The sequence below is a fragment of the Leptidea sinapis genome, chromosome 33 (assembly GCF_905404315.1).
Source record: "Leptidea sinapis chromosome 33, ilLepSina1.1, whole genome shotgun sequence".
NCBI classification, from domain to species: Eukaryota; Metazoa; Arthropoda; class Insecta; order Lepidoptera; family Pieridae; genus Leptidea; species Leptidea sinapis.
In genome coordinates, this window is record NC_066297.1 from 7141080 (window position 1) to 7161546 (window position 20467).

A 20467-nucleotide genomic window follows, 5' to 3' on the forward strand; every position below is an offset into this window, starting at 1 on the left:
GACCTACTAGTGAAGAAAGGCCGATTAGCTTAGATAACAGTTAGTTGATTACACTAGTGTTTATTGAACAAATAATAACTATACAAGAAACAGACCAATCACACAATCAGAGACGGCCTCATAAACTAACGACCAGTAAAATTGTCCAAATGAAGTCGATTGACAATCTACCGTTTAATTATAATATAACTAGTGAAATTGTAATTTCACGGCATTGATAATAATTTAAAATATTTGCTGTCTATTTCGACCGGGTAAACTATTCGACGGGTTCTCCGAAAGACAGCTCTCGTAAAAATCTAAGCTTTAAATAATTTATACGTGTAGACAGAGCCTCTTGCTGATTAACCGATGAAAACAGGTCGGGCTTATTTCTTTAGTGTGCGTGCCTTACACTTACGTAGCTTGTCACGCACACTAATGTAAAAAACATGGCCTGTTTTCATCGGTTGTCTAGCAGCAAGAGGCTCTGTCTAACCGTATTGATTATCTAAGCATTAAGTACCTATATACCTAAAATTTTTAATAGATTTCATATTTTTTATGTTATATACATTCAAACTTTCACAAAACTATTTCTTTTAGTTGATTTAGAAAACCCTGCGGATTCTTTGTACTACTAATCCGAACACTCCAAAAATCTGAATGGGTGGTAATTTTTTATAATTCTGATAAAAGACATCCTGCTCTAACAAATCTCTGAAATTACTGACATTTATTTGATGATAGACACTTAGCTAAAATAAGTTTAACTTTATAAAATAATATATTTGTAGCGACATCACGAAATGGCCCAACGGTAGACCAGCATTGGTTTTCAAACCAGCAATAATTCTAAGACCGTTTTTGTAGCACATAGTATATATTCAGATTTTGTTTGTTTCTTTCATAAGTTTATTTTAAGTTATATGATTCAATTAAACTTTTTTCTTTCTTTGTGTATAGACCATAGACTCTGTTACAACATCCACATGGGATTTCTAGGAACTTGTGACAGATAATTCATTAAAACTAGTTACTAGAAGGTTGCTCTACATCCGAAAGTCGCATAAGTCACATTATTTTCCTCTAAGAGTATACATCCTCCCAGTAAAGGTTAATAAGTCGTTACAACACTGTAACAGAGGTCCGAAGAACAATCAACAAAGAAAATTAATAATAGTATTATTATTAAGTTAAGCACATCTAACCATTGAGAATAATACTTATTTATTCTATAATCTATTCCACTGCCTCTTGCAACTTCTTCTGCACTTTCAACCACACATTCCTGGCAACACTGGCATCTGTCTGTTCGCTTGTGTAACTCTTATCCGGATGCTTCTTCTCATAATGCCTCACAACATTCTGTCGGTGTGAGAACTTCTTGCCGCAGACATCACAGACAAACGGCCTGCTGTTAGTGTGGGAACGCATATGGTAGACCAATCTACTCTCCCTAGGAAATACTTTATTACAAATTTTGCATTGTAAGTTCTTCTCTTTTTCATGTCTCGCTAGATGTCTCAGCATGTTGTGTTTATGGGCAAATGTCTTCGTACATTTTGGACACGGATACGGCCTCTCACCAGTATGCTTCCTCATGTGAGGCTTCAAGAGTCCTGCATGGGTAAAGGTTTTATCACAGAACTCACATGCAAACGGCCTTATATCATTATGTATCTGTATATGTCGAATCAGAGTCGATTTGTGCTTAAAATACATACTACATGTAGCACATTGGAATGGTCTTTCATCTGTATGCTTCCTCAAATGACTCTTCAATAAATATATCTTCAGGAATTCCTTGTCACAAATTGTACATCTCAACTCTCCCCCTTTCTTGCAGCGAGCAGACTTTTGGTGGTTGAGGAAATGAGCTCGAACAACGAATTGCCTTGGGCAAGAATCACACTTGTACGGCTTATCTTCATCATGGACAACCATGTGTTCTCTTAGATGTGATGCATTGTTAAATTTCTTGCAGCAAACAAGACATGAATATTTACTATCATTAATGTGGTCATTCATGTGGTCTTCATAGTGTTTCAATGTGTCCATTCGAACCAAACAGATATGACATTCTAGTCGTCCCTTGTTGTGAAGTATTATGTGGGTGCGAAGAGTGGTTTGTGTTGAGAATTTTCTGCCGCACTCGCAACACGCATATCTCCCACTCTCTATTGAATTCCTGTTGAAGTCTTCTTCTGTCACTGTGAAATAACAATAAAGATTAAATAGGTATGATGCCTTTTTTAGGTATTAATTTCGTTTATTACACTTGCTTTTCAACCCACCAAGTGATAACTTAAACTAATCTAAGTTGATCTATTTAATATTGAAATTGTTTAACTTGAGAAAAGCTTAAATTATTACTTTAATTTTATTTATATTAATATGATAATTTAAAGTAAGGTTTATTAATAAAAATCTGTCATTGATTATAAAATATATTTTATTCTTTTACAATTCTTGAATATGTACATTAAAATTTTGTGAATATACATTATAAGTATCATTATTTAATCCTGTAAAAGTTACAATTAGAGTGAGAGGGGCGGAGCCTGCCTACCGCTGCGTTATGCGTGAGAGAAAGGGAAGCCAGACACACTGGCGCCGTAACGCGTTACGTTACGAAGCGGTTTACCATGCCATCCAGAAGTTATCACTTTAAAAAACTCAGATTAAAAAAAAGTCTCATATAAGCGTTGAAAAATATTTGATTATAAATCAACATGTCCCTTGAACATGTACGATATGTGTTGCGATATCTGTAATTTTTTTTTACTAAAAACTTGGGAATTACATTGGTAATTGGCCCAAGGAGCGTACATGTCATGCCGATGACAGGCGTATGACACCAAGCTACATACAGGATGGAAAAAAACGAATTGTTGGTTTTCATGACTATCTCTTCATTTAATTATGCGTGTTATTTAGAGATAAATTAATTAGTTATAATTTATAACTAACGCATTTTGTTTCCATACCATTAAATACAAATTTTTTATATTTCAGAAACTATTATGTCAGAATCAAACGTTGATAGACTATCTGTCACTACGTTTTTTGAAACATCCTGTGTGTTTATATTAAAACGGGCATGAAATGTACGCTCCCTGGTAATTTATTTATTTATTTGCTTATTAATTTTAATTATTTATTTATTTGCTTATTAATTTTAATTATTTATTTATTTATTTATTCCTAAGTTACAATGTACAATTTGCATACGATCGTAGTTCATGATTCCAATTTAACACCAGCGGTGCTATTCACGTAATTTCAAAGTTAAGTTTCGATCCTATCCAGGTTTTGCTCTAGATTCGTATTCTCCTATCATTTCCCTAGAACGTTAACTAACAAGATGGTACAAAGTTACAAAAATTATTATAGGTATCGAGTCTAAAATATTTCTACTGCTATTAATAGTCCGCTCAATTTAGACATAAGATCCATCCCCATCCCCGCTAGCCTAATTAACAAAAACCTATATATATATATAAAAGAGAATGTATGTTTGTATGTTCCCTTATAACTCCTAAACTATTCGACCAATCTCAATGAAATCTTTTGTAATAGATTCGTTGAAGCTCAAGGAAGGTTTACATATATAATTTATATGGCAAAACAACGTTTGCCAGGTCAGCTAGTTTAGACATAAAATCCATCCCCATCCCCTCTTAGGAAAAAAATCATGAAGATCACAATAATTGTAGGGAATATTAAAATCTTTAAACAACTTTGGTTTGATGTTATTTTTTTGATAAAACTTACCGTTTTCGACAAAAATCTAAAAAAAAATTGACCTGTGACCCCGAATAACTCTTGTAGCACACATAGGATCGATGGGGATTTTTATCCCACCATTATTTGTCTCTACGGAAATTTTTGTTATTTTACACGTCTACATTGACCGGACTATTAAAGGGTTATCTCTTATACCTACAATGTTTGAAGTTGTCAAATCAAAAAAGCCGTCAAAATTTTGCACAATCTGCATCTCGCAACAACAACCTAAACCGGAATGTAAGTACATCACATACGGAACTGACCCATCAATCTGTGTTTACTTATGAAAAATAAGAAGCCCGCTGAGTTTCTTGCGCCCGTTCTTCACAGGTCTGAGGCATTATATTTCGAATGGGTGGTAGATTTTTAGGCTTCCGTAGCCAAATGGCAAAAAACGGAACCTTTATAGATTCGTCATGTCTGACTGTCTGTCCGTGTATGTTACAGCCACTTTTTTCCAAAACTATAAGAACAATACTGTTCAGAAATTTTAGGGGTTCCCCATAATTAGAACTGAAACTCAAAAAACCTTCAAAAATAGGTCTTCTAAAATTATATTGAGGTTTCTAATATCATTTTTTTCTAAACTGATTAGTTTACGCGAGAGACCCCCCGGTACTTCTAAAATAAGAGAATGATAAAAAAAATATATGATGTACATTACCATGCAAACTTCCACCGAAAATTGGTTTGAACGAGATCTAAGTATCTAGTAAGTAGTTTTTTAATAAGTATACCTATTATTTAATGATGAGAGCTCATTTGAACTGTATGATTTTGAGCAAATATTTTTTGCCTTTTCCATTTAAATAATTTAATATCATTTTCCTTTCCATATAACTTTTATATTATGTTACTTGCAGCTACGGAACCCTTAATGGGCGAGTCGGACGCACTTGGCCGCTCCTTTTACTTTTAATAAGTGATATCATATCCTATTTTGAATAAAAATATTTGATTTGAATTTGATATTAAAGTTGTTTATTAAAAATCAATTTCAAAAAATTATTCAAGCCACTGCTCCTCATTTTACACGAGCAGTTTGTGGATTGACTATGCGCAGAAGCAGTGCAATACCCTGCGTGTTCAGAATATTATTGGTTCTGCCAAGATACTGCAGCGCGTCGGGGATGTTTGCTGAGGCACACATAGATTGTTTTTACTCGACTATGTGCAAGCGGTGTACCTCCCTGTTGCGTAGTGTGCGGGCTAGCCCCAATGGTATTCTGAAGGCTTCTTTCACAGGTTCGATTGTCAGTACCTGAACCACTGCTGTGTGATACATGTGCTGACAAGTCGCTCCTGTCCTAAGTTAGGAAGGTTTAGATTTTAAGATAACTTTTACTAACACCAGGTTTTAAGATACTTTGTTACAAACACATTATGATCCTTTGTTGGTCGAAATAAAGAATTTACTATATAACTAGCTGACCCGGCAAACGTTGTTTTGCCATATAAATTGTATTGATCTTTTGCTTGCTAGTTGATAAGAGATGGCGCTAGTTGTATTCATTAGTAACAATCACACTTCTTTTATATTTTGTATAGTTCACACTATAGTTTTATAAATTATAGCCTATTTGTTATTCTGGTGTGTAAGCTATATTATTGTAAAGATTCATCAAAATCTATTCAGTAGATTTTGCGTTAAAGAAGTTCAAACATACATCCAGACATACAAACTTTCACATTTATTATATTAGTAGGATTAAATACTCACCAACATCACCTACTTCACTTGGTTCCTGTGGACCATTATCAGGTAGTATGAAGTGAGAATCAGAGGCACATTCCTAAAATTAGATAACACATGTTAAAGTAAAGTAGGTATTTAGACGTAACACATTACTAGAATAAATTTAAAGTACTTTTTAAAGAACTAGTGAAAACAGGAAAAACTACAATTGAGTTTTTATATTCTTGATAATGTAATGTACACAAATAAAATTTGAAAAACAAAATTTTATGAACGATGCGGGATTCGCACCCACGACCTCCGGCGTTCCGTGCCGGTGCTCTAAACCACTGAGCTAACCGTTCGATTACCGCCTCGTTATAAAATTCTGTTTGCTTTGTTCAACTCTCAAGTTATGGGACATGAAGGGAAAGTACCTTAAATATCGAAGATAGGCTATTTTACTGAAAGAAGACTATGTTATTTTTAAAAGTTAGTAATTTTGTATTCAAAGATTTTCTAAGAATTACTTGCCTTGTCTGGGAATCGAACCGACTGAAATGAAAAAAAAGAAACACCCCTACTCTTATGATGCCAATCGAAAAAATGGCCAAAAACTAATAACTCTTCTTAAGTAACATAGTATTTTAAAAGAAAGGAACAACGTAAACTGAATGTTTTCCTACTTGGATTGGTACGAATGGACCGATTAGATGGCCGGCCTTGGCGAATGGAAAGATTGGCGATTTGCGTAAGACAAGAGGGATCACATTTTGAGCATTTAATTAATTAATTTACAAAAAAATACCCACTTAATTGACTACTTTCTTTTAAAATACTATGTTACTTAAGAAGAGTTATTAGTTTTTGGCCATTCTTTCGATTGGCATATTATAAAAGTAGGGGTGTTTTTTTACATTTCAGTCGGTTCGATTCCCAGACGAGGCAAGTAATTCTTAGAAAATCTTTGAATGCAGAAGTACTAACTTTTAAAAATAACATAAAGTCTTTTTTCAGTAAAATAGCCTATCTTCGATATTTAAGGTACTTTCCCTTCCTAACTTTGGGACATCCTGTATATAGATTTATACAATATTAGTCCATTTATAAAAACTACTCACTACCAATTCTTGTTTAACCTCAATTTCACAGGGCTCTGATTTTATGTTAATCAGTGTGTCATCTACACTGGTGCCTTCTCTGAAAATATTAAGAAACATATATATTAATATATAAAATATTTCGAAAATAAGGGATGAGATGAGCAGGATGTTCATTGATACGCTCTGCCCATTAAAATGCAGTGCAGCTCAGGATTCTTGAAAAACCCAAAAATTCTGAGAGGCTTTGCGCTCGTCACCTTGAGATGTTAAGATGTGAGGTCTCATTTACCCAGTAATTTTACTAGGTACGGCACCTTTCAGTCCGAAACACAAAAATGTTTACACTTCACGGCAGAAACAGGCGCTGTTGTGGTACCCATAATCTAACCGGCATCCTGTGCAAAGGAGCCTCCGACTGGTAAATTGTTTACTTCCTCACACATTATCAATTTTACTCCACTGCCAGTTCAGATTTGTTGGCTTTTTCATTAACCCTGTGTTCTTAAAGTCATATAAACTTTTGCACTTTTGAATTGTCATTAAAAATATTTAGTTAATTTGACTTACTAAATGTACTATATGTACAGAATAACTAGAGCTTGTGAGAAGAACATACTAGAAACTCAACCCATTCAGTTCAATCAAAGAGTATCCGAAGGTGTATTATACAATGGCTGTATATATGTAAATTAGTTTGTAAGGTACTTGCATCCAATATATATATAGTGTTAAAATAATATCAAAAATTTCATTAGAAGTAATAATGAATAAACTATCTAATACATAAAATTCTCATGTCGCGGTGTTTGTAGTTAAACTCCTTCAAAGCGGCTTGACGGATTCTCATGAAATTATGAGTGTATATTGAGTAGGTCTGAGAATGGGATAACATCTATTTTTCATCTCCCTAAATGTTAAGGGTGGTCCACATCAATTTTTTTTTTTATTCGAATTTGTTTGATTATGAGTCAGTATTAAAAAAATACATACAACTTCAAATTTTTACCTATCTACGAGCAACAGTTACTTTTGTATCACAATTTTAATATCGGCAATACAATGTTTGCTGGGTCAGCTAGTATAACTATAAATTATCATATATTGGCTATTGTATCTTCATAACAAAAGATTCTTAAGATGACACACTAATAGACACATTGCTAGAAATCTTTTTTTGTCTGTGAGAGTCTGCGAGATTTAAGCTACTTCAGGCACAAGAGTTATGAAAAAGATTTGAAGAATTATGGAGTATGCAAGGCATCATGCAACAAATATTTATTCACCATAATTTCTTACTTGGTATGTTTGAGAACTAATTGCAAGTAAATAAAGGCATAAAAGGCATTTATTTTCTCAAAATTGATTCCTTTAGAATTCTTTTTGATGTCATTTCTTATACTACTAGATACTACTACCGCTTCGGAAACAAATGGCGATCTGAGAGATAAGAAGCGGCGCAAGAAACTCTCCCAGCATTCTTTTTTTGCGCTCTTTTCAATAAAAATATACAATATTGTACAGTCACTATAAAATAATCACAATCTAGTCCCAGGCTGTCCGATCATTTAGATATTCAGCAGTGGAGTAATAGGATTATTAAATAATATTATACTATGTACATACCATGAAATGTAATAAATGGTGTGTAGGAAGTCTGTTACACATTATCTCATTTATCTTGAGTACAGAGGAAATTATTGACTTTTTATTACTGTCCCAAACCATTATCAATATTAATTATTCAATAAGTGATTTTAAATCCTATTTTGAATAAAAATAATTTGAATCCATCTCAAATCTATATTTGATGTCATTTAATTTTTTTAATAAACCAACTTTTTCTATAAGATGTAGGTACGGTGTACATTTTTTTTTATTTAGTTTTAATATTTAAATCATTATGTTTACGTTATGGTTTTTTTCTACGAGACGAGCAATCGTCACGGTATTTTTTATCTAAACCATGGAACTTTTGAAATATAATACAACTTACCCATTTTCGGCTTCTATTTTAACGCTTATAAATTCAGGACCATGTAATAATACTGGGGCAATTTTCTCTTTGTCGGGGTCCACCTCAAAGTCTGTAGGTTCAATTTTTACAGTTACCGTTGAAGCCATAACAAGAAAACAACAATATTATCACGCAAACAAGAACACCTTCTATTATTACACTATCGTACAAAACAAATCGCTATTAGAATTGGTTTTTTATTTCAGGTTTCTCTAAGTAGCGATTCCATCTGGATATTGGATTGACGAGTTCCATTCATCTGTTTCTGATGGTCTACCGAAATCCGATTGATTACAATTAAAATGACAGATCTGTCAAGTGTCAACACTCAACAGGCGTCAGCTTGACACGATGGCTTGACAAGTTGCATGGTAGAGTCTGGCCAGCGAGTCGTGGCAGTCGAAATAAGCGGGAAATTTAAAAAATATTAGCTTCGCAACACTGAAAATTATGTGAAAAATAGTTTTGATACTTTGATTATATCTGAGTTTTCTTTTTCTAATAATATACGTACTTTATGTATTCATAAGTTAAACGAAAGATAGATAATATTTTTTTTAATTCAAAAGGAAATAATAAATGAATATTCATTTATTCGGTTTCAAATTCCGGTTGGTTACCCTTTCTTTAAAAAGAAACTCTGCGTACAACTGCTTTCCTTGTTGAACTTTAAAAGTAATCTTGTGACGTTACAAGCAATATTGAAGCCTGCAGCTTCCGACGATAAAACAATTCTTGTCTATACTACGCCGTCAAAGACTTAATGATTAACCTTATCCACACAGTACGGTTTCTAAGGAACTTTCTACCTCGTACGTACTACCAACCTATGGAATTAACTTCCTTGCAATGATCCAAGACGATACAACATTAGTTCCTTCAAAAACACCTACAACGCTTCTTAGAATCTTCTTGTGTTGCAAGAGAGTGTGTGCGGGAGTGATCACTTCCATCACAGGACCCGTACGCTCGTTTATTCTCCTCTTCCAAACAATTTATTCTTTCAAAAAATACGATAGCAATACTAAATTACATGAAACTTCTTAGGGCTTGTATGCATAATCCTACTCTTTTTATTTCTACTGTCATCTTAACGTTATAATTATTGTCATCTTTTGTCGCGGGATGGAGTAAAATGAACCATGTCCAATTTAACCCCCAGAAGACTGAAGTTTGCGCATTTACCACAAAAAAAATCCTATTTGTCGTATCACCGCTGTTCCACAACACCTCCCTTATAGACTCGCGCAGTATCAGAATACAGGGTCTCAAAATCTCGAGCGATTGCAAATTCCGGGGTCACCTGGAGGGCAAAGTTTAATTGGCTTCGAAGAAGCATTGCGTCATAAATAGAGCACGGCACTGTTACATTCAGCGCTCTACAAAGCGCGACATATGGAGGCATGGAGTCATCTCTGGTATGAGTCATCCCCAGTATCAGCTCGAACCATTTGACCGCGTGCAACGCAGAGCTGCTTGAATTGTCGGGGCTCCAGTGCTCTGTGAACGGCTAGATCACCTGGTGTTGCGTAGAGACGTCGCTTCATTGTGTCTTCTACCGCATCTTTCACGTGGAGTGTTCCGAACAGCTGTTTGACCTTTTTCATACCACCGAATTCCACCCTCTCACAACACTCCACATATTAGCATATCATCCCAACCATCTGGATGTGTAGCATTCCTCCGGTGCTTCCAGGACGATACGATATGGCTACCTTCAAAAAAAGCGCGTCCACCTTTCTTAAAGGCCGGAGCGCTTCTGTGATTCCTCTGGTGTTGCAAGATAATGTGTACGGCGATGATCACATTACACCTGCAGGTGACCCGTACGCTCATTTTCCATAAAACAATATTTATAATCTACGAAAATAGTTATAAGTTTCTCATCTAACGCACTATTTAAATTTTAAATAAGAATATTTTAAGCTATTTAACAATTGATGGAGACTACACAAAAATTAATATATCGCATTATTATTAACATCCAATTAATTTCTGATTTAATTTATAATTTATGAGGCGAGACGTTTTCGCGTACCTAACGGTGAGAATGTTTGATTTGAAAAGACTCAAGAATTTCTTATTGTTTTCAAGTAAGTTAAATTAAATAGTAAGTTGAGTTTGTTGCGCCCGTTCTTCTCAGGTCTTAGGCATTCTATTTGGAATGGGTGGTAGTTTTTGACTATCAGTATGTGATTTTATATCCTATTTTGAATAAAAATATTTGAATTTGAGTAGCTTATTAAATACGTTTTTACCGCGATGTAAAAGTAGTTTAGTTCAGGGATTGCAAAAAAATAACATATAGAACAGCACGCGGTGGTTTATTGGTGCACGTGACAAAAACTTCGTATAAGTTGTAAAATTTTGTATAATATTATATGTTGTTCAACTTTCAGGTACCCAAATAATTGCATATTAGTAAATTGACTTGAGATGTCACTCTTTCAAATCTAAACAATTTGTAATTTTTAAAGTGATATCTAGGTGGTTACAAATTTAATTTGTATGACTAATAATATAAGTGAGGGATATCACTTTAAAGATAACAAATTGTTTTCTACTTTTTAATTTACTTTTAAGTTTTAGGTGTCATATTTCTGCATCTACTAATACCAGTGGCGACATCAAAGCACGACGAAATCAGACGAAATAGGTGGAACGTTACCAAAACATATTTCGCGAGGAAACAGAATGTTATGCAATTGTAAACAGTTTTGATTTTATAAACCTCAGCCTAACGAAACTCTCTGTATAGATTGACAGATGACGATTATAATCTTGTAAAGAACGGATAAGAAAGCCGAAATCCACTACGTTGCCGGAAACTACGCCGGATTATACTTCGTCGCCAATCGGCATATTGCAATTACTACTAATCCAAACTTATGTCAAATCATGAAATCACTACACGTTTCATACTAAATTAATTTTCAATTTTTACTTAGGCAGTATTAATTAATTTATAGTATTTACATCCTCTTTGATAAACTTAGTCAAAATAATATAAGTACTGCCATACCTGTTCTAAAATTTTATTAATTCATTAAGAGCTTTACATCGTAATAAATTATGTGTAAATATTTCAATGTTTAAGTATTTTGTTACTATTGTTAGTCGTTATTTTTGATATAATGACCCACCCGCCTTTAGCGGTAAAAGCCTCCCCTATTTTCTCTCATTCCTATATCTTGCAATTCTTGTCCACTTTCCTCAGCCCCAGTTCATTACTACTTTGTTCAATCTTTCGTCTTTTGTTCTTTGTTTCGTGTTTTGTTCTAACATAACCTAACCAAACCTAACCAATTTTTATAAATTATAGTTGATAGAGCTTTGTTCCACGATTATAGTGCTACTAATCTTAGATTTCGGTATAATTATTTACTTTGAAAATTGTCGGACAAATAAATAATAGTTATTCATGCGATAATTGTAAAAGATTAAAAAAAAACATCCAAAAATCGGCTATATAGACACTTCCTTGTTTAAATTTATCGACACACTCATGATTATGGTCATCAAGTATAAGAAGGTCACATCACTATCGCATTCATCTGCACTCTGCAATCAACTCGCGTTTTATCTTTACGTGAATTTTGATTTCAGCCCTCATTGGCATCCTGCATTAAATCAACATCTGTTACTAACAGCGAATCCTTCGGAGTCTTTGTATCGTCCATACTGGGAGAACAGTGAATGGGTTTTCGATAGGTGAGTAAAATAGACGTGCTACTATTTTAAAAGTACAGGCAACGCATCTCGACCTCTGGCCACAGAATATTTATTTATTTGTGGGAAACAGACAGTATTTAAAACATTTCCAAAAATACAAATAAAATTGTACGCACACCAATAAAGTTTTCACTAATATATGTATATATCATGTGAGCAGTTAAAAAAGAGGATAAACAAAAAAAATAAATAAAAAACGTTAATTGGACCGCACCAGAGACCAATCTTTGATCTAAGAATATAATACTATTTTTAGTCACTATACTAGTAACTTACTAACGGTATATTTTGAACAGGCGAAGTTCAAAATCACTTTATTCATGTAGGTCACGGAAATGAAACTTATGAATGTCAAAAAATATATTTTCTTATTGAATCTACTGCTACTTCGTAAAGGATTAAGCTAATGAGAAGAAGTAGCAAGTAACTCATTGCCACTTTTTTAAATTAAGATTTACATTTTAATCGTTTTACAAATCACTTCAATTACAATATAATAAATGTAAAGTGATGCAACAAACATACTCAAACGTGAAATAGTCAATGCCTTACACAAGTAATTCAAAAAAGTAAATGTAAATTAAAAATAAAAGTTATTCAGTGCAGTAGCTACATCATCCACACACACCTTAAATAAATAAAGGTATTCTGTGAGCATTTTATAAGCGATTATAAAAAAAAATAACTTTTAAGAATCTGAAGCCGAGCCTCCGGCAACAGGATCATCCTGCCACCACAAGCAGCGCCCTTTCATTTGGGTAAAGCCGGCTGGGTTACGGGACTTACGGGACACGCTTTGATAACATAGTTGTATTCGGTATTGATAACAATATCTGAAAACTTCATTGCCTTCGTGTGTACAAGCACACACTGTTATTTAATCATTCATAAAAGGTTACCTATACGTAAGTATAATTGCCGCGTGATAAGATAGGAATAGGCCGCCATCTTGGTGACGTCAATGTATACTTTATTAAGCCCCAGTGGGAGGTTCCTTTGGTCAAGATGCCGGCTACATTATGGGTACCACAACGACGCCTATTTCTGCTGTGAAGCAGTAATGTGTAAACATTACTGTGTTTCGGTCTGAAGGGCGCCGTAGCTAGTGAAATTACTAGGCAAATGAGACTTAACATCTTATGTCTCAAGATGACGAGCGCATTTGTAGTGCCGTTCAGAATTTTCTGGTTTTTCAATAATCCTGAGCGGCACTGAATTGTAATGGGCAGGGCATATCAATTACCATCAGCTGAACGTCCTGCTCGTCTTGTCCCTTATTATCATAAAAAAACATCAATTAAAGGTACTTACTTACTTACTTTATGACTTAGACAGGATAAGATTCAATTATGCATGGCTAATCACTAGTTATTATGTTGCAGGTACAACACTCAATACACGGGCGCTCAAATAGCTTATCATGTTACGTACGAAACTGAATCGACACAGCACCCGGAATGCTCGCTTTTCTGTCCTAATGCCTACGAAGAGTAAGTAATAAAACATTCACCAATAACTACCGATGTGGTTTTAATATGAAAATAAGGGACGAGACGAGCAGGACGTTCAGCTGACGGTAATTGATACGATTTATCCATTACAATTCCGCTCAGGATTCTTGAAAAACCCAAAAATTCTGAGCGCCACTATAATTGTGCTCGTCAACTTGAAACATAAGATGTTAAGTCTTATTTTCCCAGTAATTTTACTAGCTACGACGACCTTCAGGCCGAAACACAAAAATGCTTACACATTACTGCTTCACGGCAGAAAAACGCGCCTTGGTGGTATCCATAATCTAGCCAGCATTCTGTGCAAAGGAGCCTTCCGGTGGTAAAAGCCCTTCGTCGTCTTATACGAAACCCTTCGGCCTCTCAGTTCTTTTTATGACCCGGGGAAGCACAGTGTGTAGAAAATAATAAAGATTAAAATTCTTTATTTAATCTCCTAACGTAACCATAACTTTATAGCTGACCCAGCAAACGTTGTATTGCCGATATGAAAATCGCGATACAAAAGTAACTGTTGATTGTAGATGGGTGAAAATTTGAAGTTGTATGTATATTTTAATGCTGACTCATAATTAAACAAATTTAAAAAAAATAAAAAATAAATTTCGTGTGGACCACCCCACATTTAGGGGGATGAAAAATAAATGTTGTCCGATTCTCAGACCTACCCAATATGTACTCAAAATTTCATGAGAATCTGTCAAGCCGTTTCGGAGGAGTTCAAAGTTTAACACCATGACACGAGAATTTTATGTATTAGATTATGCTACCCATTTTGGGCAATATTGAGTTACTTTAATAAAAATTGTTGTGCGACTTTTGTAGGAACAGTGCAGAGAACTGCAGCTTAATATTTTGACTTTAGCCCAAATTCCTTTGAAAGTCTCTTAAGAGCAGCCAACCCGTCATATTTTTCATACAAACGTCGGTACTTAAGGCGTTTTACGCATCTTTGTTGAAAACTTTTAGGCATATAGGTGTAGATAGAAAAACTATGTTAAAAGAAAATGTCGAAGAATGTTCTAAATATTTTAAATTTCAATATGTGCAATATACTGAGGTCGTTAAAGTATTTAACTCTTTAAAATTAAAAAACACAATTGACCTCTATAACTAAACTATAATCTCTGCTATAGCTCCACAATAAGCAATAATATTTAATAAATGTATTGACTGTGGTACCTTTCCTGAACAGAAAAATAGAATTCAGACTATTGATATCAATGGAAAGCGCGCCCTTGGATCAACCATAAAAATGGGTGTCTCACAGGGTTCAATTCTTGGTCCGTTTCTATTTTTGATATATATAAATGATTTGCCATATGTTGTTAAGGATAATCCTGAAATTGTTTTATTCCCTGATAACACATCCCTTTTATTTAAGATTAAAAGACGTGAATCAGCCTTGAATGATGTAAACAATGCTTTGTCCAAAATTGTTCATTGGTTCAATGCTAATAATTTGCTTTTGAATAGTAAGAAAACTAAATGTATTAAATTCATAACTCCAAATGTCAGTCAGGTGAATTCAAATGTACTTGTGAATGGGGAGTACTTGGAACTTGTAGACACCACAGTTTTTTTGGGTATTACTTTAGATGCAAAACTCCAATGGCGTCCACATATAGCTGGTTTGGCGAATAGACTTAGTTCTGCAGCATTTGCTGTAAGGAAAATTCGCCAGCTCACAAACGAAGACACGGCACGTGTCGTATATTTCAGTTATTTCCATACTGTTATGTCTTACGCTATATTACTGTGGGGACACGTTGCTGATATTCAAACGAATTTTGTGCTGCAGAAAAGAGCTGTTTGAGCAATCTACAATCTGTCCAGTAGACATTCGTTGAGAGATAAATTTAATGAGATCAACATATTAACAGTACAATGTCAATACATATTTGAAAACCTAATATTTGTGCATAAAAATATAGATCGTTTTAAAAAAACAATGACATTCATAACTGCAACACTAGAAATAAACATAATCTTGCTCTGATACACACAAGGCTAACGAAAATAGACAAATCATTTAGGGGACAATGTGTCCGTTTTTATAATAAAATCCCTAAAGAAATTTGCAATCTACAATTAAAAAGTTAAAATTATTTGTTAAACAGAAACTTTTAAAAAAAGCTTATTATGCAATTAAAGATTATATAACAGATAATAGTGCATGGGATTAAAGCAATTTATAAGCAGTATTTATGTATTATTCTATTATTTGTATATTTTCTTGACTTCAAAAAGTGATGCAGTTATCTTATTTTGAGAAATAAACTATTTGAATTTGAATTAGATCTTGCGCATTGTATCTACATTTTCATCGATGCAGAAAATGCAAATTTCAACAAACAAATTCAGTATTACCTTCCATATACTTATATGCTGTTTTGTATAAATTTTACGTGCACTTTTGCCATTCATAATATACTCAAAAATGGTAATAGTAAAGAAAACATTGCGATAAAAAACTCGTGCATGTAATGGAGATTCTATATGAAAAACATTTATTACATTAATTTGTAAGGATTACTCAAAAACATGTAGTATTTCCTGGAAGAAGTTCTTAGGTATTTCTGCAGACTTTTCGTTTAATGTTAACGCTTTCTCTTGCTTGTCAACATCAAGCGGTATACGTTGGATGAAACTGCTTTTTAACCATGTTCGCGTTGACGATACATAGGACCGAGAAGGCCTCCTTAATAACTATACATTGTTCGATATTATTTTCGTAACTGAAAACTATTTTTAAATTTAACATAAGATACGGCGCAGTCTGTGGTCAGCGATTCGTAGTTGGGGGATATTCGAACTGGAAATATGAGTACAAGAACTTCACGAATTTATGTTATCTGAAGTATGAAAACTGCAGGAAGAAAACTGCAAGTAAGTAACATCATCATAATCATCGTGAGCTGCAAGACGTCCACTGCTGGACAAAGGCCTTCCCCAAAGATCTCCACAACGATCAGTCCTGCGCTGCCCTCATCCAACGTATTCTGGCGATCTCGACTAGATCATCGGTCCATTTTGTGGGGGACTACCAATACTGCGTCTTCTGGTACGTGGTCGCCATTTTTTTACTTTACTGCCGCAAAGGCCATCTGTCCGTTCAACTATGTCTCTGCCCGCTGCTTTGTGCTATGTCGATGACTTTGGTTCTCCTACGGATCTTCTCATCTCTGATTCGATCTCGCAGGGTAATATCCGAGCATAGCCCTATAAATTGCCCTCTGGGCGACCATGAGCTTTCTCATCAGGCCTAGGCCTATGGTTAGCTACAAAATTTAACAGCTTAAATAATTATTGATAATTTACACGATTTCTACGACGTCCTGTTTGTGCGGCATAGTTTCGTCGGCTCATGGACTATTTTTTATCCGGATTCTGCTGTAGTATGAGAGCATGGTTAAAAATTCGGACGACTAATTTTATATAATAACTAAGCATGAAACTTTCTTATACGTACTAATGACCAATGTTTTTTTATTATTTTCAGGATATTGTAAGTAATGTAATTTTGTTTCATATTCTGATATAAGTTGTTAATTACATTATACAATTAAGTTAAGAACATGTCTAACGGAGATACAGTAAGTCAGAAAAGGCAAGGTAATATTATGATAATAATTTTTATGAAAATAAAGAGTGGTAATGCCATGTTACGTCCTAAGGGACACAACCGAATTAGGGCGGCATGTCCGGAGGAATACCACTCCCATTTAAAACCGGCTTGAAATAGCGGCTTTACCGCAGTGTTTATTTCGGTCTGTAGAGACAAATGGCAGCACAAAATAATAATAAACTACTCCAGGACGGTACCAGACTATGTAGTCCTAATAGTGAAGACCCAGGCTGTCCCGCGATCTCTGAAGAGGGCATGTGCTGACTCGGGGCAAAAAGAGCATGAAGCGTAAACCACTTTCCTCCACATTTGCTGTGTTCTGTAACATCAGGGCGCTTCGCTCAAATTTAAATGGCGTGCACTTCCACCTGGAGTCTATGGTATCATTAAGGTAAGATATCGGATAGGTACTGTCCTTCAAGGATACTCAGGCGTCGAGAACAGACTTCCTCCCTGACGTAAACACACATTCCAGTCCGTGGTATAAAGGAGTGTTCCAGATTATACGCCGAGTAGGAATAGTAAGATGTATCAGCCAGAGTGGATATTAATTGTGTTTTTTTTTATGACAGTAAGGGACGAGACGAGCAGGATGTTCTACTGATGGTAATTGATACACCCTGCCCATTACAATGCAGTGCCGCTCAGGATTCTTGAAAAACCCCAAAAATTCTGAGCGGCACTACAACTGCTCTCGTCACCTTGAAACATAAGATGTTAAGTCTCATTTGCCCAGTAATTTCACTAGCTACGGCGCTCTTCAGGCCGAAACACAGTAACGCTTACACATTACTGCTTCACGGCAGAAATAGGCGCCGTAACCCATAATCTAGCAGGCATCCTGTGCAAAGGAGCCTCCCACTGGTAATAAATAAGATGTTCTTAGGTTAGCGAATTACGTAATAACTTAAAACAGAAGAACCCTTAAGTAGGGACTGAATAAAGTGACCGACTTGTTATTACATAGACCTCACACTATCTTTCTTACGGTAGAAGAACTAAGTTGCGAGACTTGTTTTTTTTTACAATTTATATTTAAGATGGTATTTAATTAACAAAAACCATATCCATAACGCACCATTCATTGTTTCTGTCACAGATTACGTGCCAGTACACACCGGTGACTGCCCCGAGAATTTACCACCAACATTATCACCAAGGTTTGCACAAAATATTTTAGAGCGGGCTGCCAAATTTATTGCTGAAGCACCTTCCACTACTAAAATTTTTGGATTAAATTTATGACATCTGTGCTCCGTTAACTACAACGGCCAAACGAATTTTCTATAGTTCGTTAAGTATGATATTATAAATTTTTTTTTTGTGATGTTGTATTTTATTTCTATTGTACAGGTAAGTATTAGCTACTATTTACAAGCGGTAATATATATAATGTTCCAAAATTGAACTTCTAACCATAGACTCAGAATGTAATAACTAATACCAAAGAGGATGTAAATACTACATATTAATAGGCGGGACTGCCTCAGTAAAAATTGATATTTAGCTTAGTATGAAATGTGTAGTGACAAATCACTACACATTATGTCAAAACATAAGTTTCAAATAGTAATTGCAAATAAACTTTAATATTTTTTCTTAATAATGATATGGTCGCTCTTATTTTTAACTTCATGATGCAATTAATTTAATTTAACTTTATTTCATGATGTAATCAATTTTGTTTTATGATACTTATTATGATTTGATTATAATATCTATATGTCAAATATTTGTATGCTCAATAACGGGCACGACTTGGAGAGCTAAACTGTATATAAATAATGTATTACCCTAGTCAACAAATAAAGATATTACTTACTTACTAATAATAAGCCGACGAAGTATAATCCGGCTAAGTTTGAAAGCGAACAAGCGTTGCTTAAAACGTAGTGGATTTCGGCTATCTCTGTTTTCTGATTAGTACACGATTTATACAATCGCTTTTTTCTTAGAGAGTTTCGCTTAGTGGATTTAGGCTATCTCTGTTTTTGATGACTGTACGTTTCATACAGTCACTTTTTCTTAGAGAGTTTCGCTTAGTGGATTTCGGCTATCTCTGTTTTTGATGACTGCACGTTTCATACAGTCACTTTTTTCTTAGAGAGTTTCGCTGAGTGGATTTCAGCTATCTCTGTTTTTTCCAAGATTATAGCCGTCATTTGTCAATCTATCAATCACTGCACGTTTCATACAACCGCTTTTTCATAGAGAGTTTCGCTAGGCTGAGTAATAGTAACAGTGACAGAATAGTAAACAAATATGGCGTAACCAGAGATAAATAAATCATAGAGATGGGAGACCATCGAACGAATGAACGACTGATCTTTATGGTTTTTATGCAGTGAACGAAATGTATTGATTAGAAATAATACGCCAAGTTACTCGAATACCAACTCGATTCATTAAATTTTCTAAAACATATATTATAAAACTAGGGATTGGTGTAACCAGTGGGAGGCTCCTTTGCCTAGGATACCGGCTAGATTATGAGTACCACAACGGCGCCTTTTTCTGCTGTGAAGCAGTAATGTGTAAGCATTATTGTTTCGGTCTGAAGGGCGCCGTGCTAGTAGTAGTGCCGCTCAGAATTTATGGGCGTCGCTTCAATGTGTGTCTTCTACCGCATCTATCACAAGGTGAGTTCCGAAGAACTGTTTGACCTGATTCCTGCCGCCGAATCCCACCTTCGCGCGACACGCCACAAATTAGGATATCATCCCCACCATTTAGATGTGTGGGGTTCCTCCACAGTGCGGTTTTCAAGGAACTTTCTTCCACGTACTACAAAGCTGTGGAATGAGCTTCCTTGTGCGGTGTTTCCGGGACGATACAACATGAGTACCTTCAAAAAAAGCCTGAACACGTTCCTTAAAGACCGGCAACGCTCCTGTGAGTCCTCTGGTGTCGCAAAAGATGTAGGCGGCGGTGATCACCTAACACCAGGAGACCCGTTTCTCGTTCTAGTTTAAGCCTATTTGAATTAACTTTATTTGCCTTTGATTCAGACTGGAAATGTGGAAATAAAACAAC

General features: G+C 34.9%; 1 protein-coding gene and 1 long non-coding RNA gene across 2 annotated transcripts; one reads left to right on the plus strand and one right to left on the minus strand.

The window, feature by feature from the left end:
- Nucleotides 1-8836, minus strand: LOC126974724 (oocyte zinc finger protein XlCOF6.1-like). Its single transcript, XM_050822328.1, has 4 exons — nucleotides 8543-8836; nucleotides 6568-6646; nucleotides 5492-5564; nucleotides 1-2192 (listed from the first exon to the last, which is right to left on the minus strand). The coding sequence occupies exons 1-4, from the start codon at nucleotides 8668-8670 to the stop codon at nucleotides 1222-1224; spliced, it is 1251 nt and encodes a 416-aa protein (XP_050678285.1). The 5' UTR covers nucleotides 8671-8836; the 3' UTR covers nucleotides 1-1221.
- Nucleotides 8837-11151: 2315 nt separating this feature from the next.
- Nucleotides 11152-16696, plus strand: LOC126974750 (uncharacterized). Its single transcript, XR_007731571.1, has 4 exons — nucleotides 11152-11270; nucleotides 12170-12274; nucleotides 13678-13785; nucleotides 16574-16696. It is a non-coding gene; the product is annotated as an uncharacterized LOC126974750 (long non-coding RNA).
- The last annotated feature ends 3771 nt before the right edge of the window (nucleotides 16697-20467 follow it).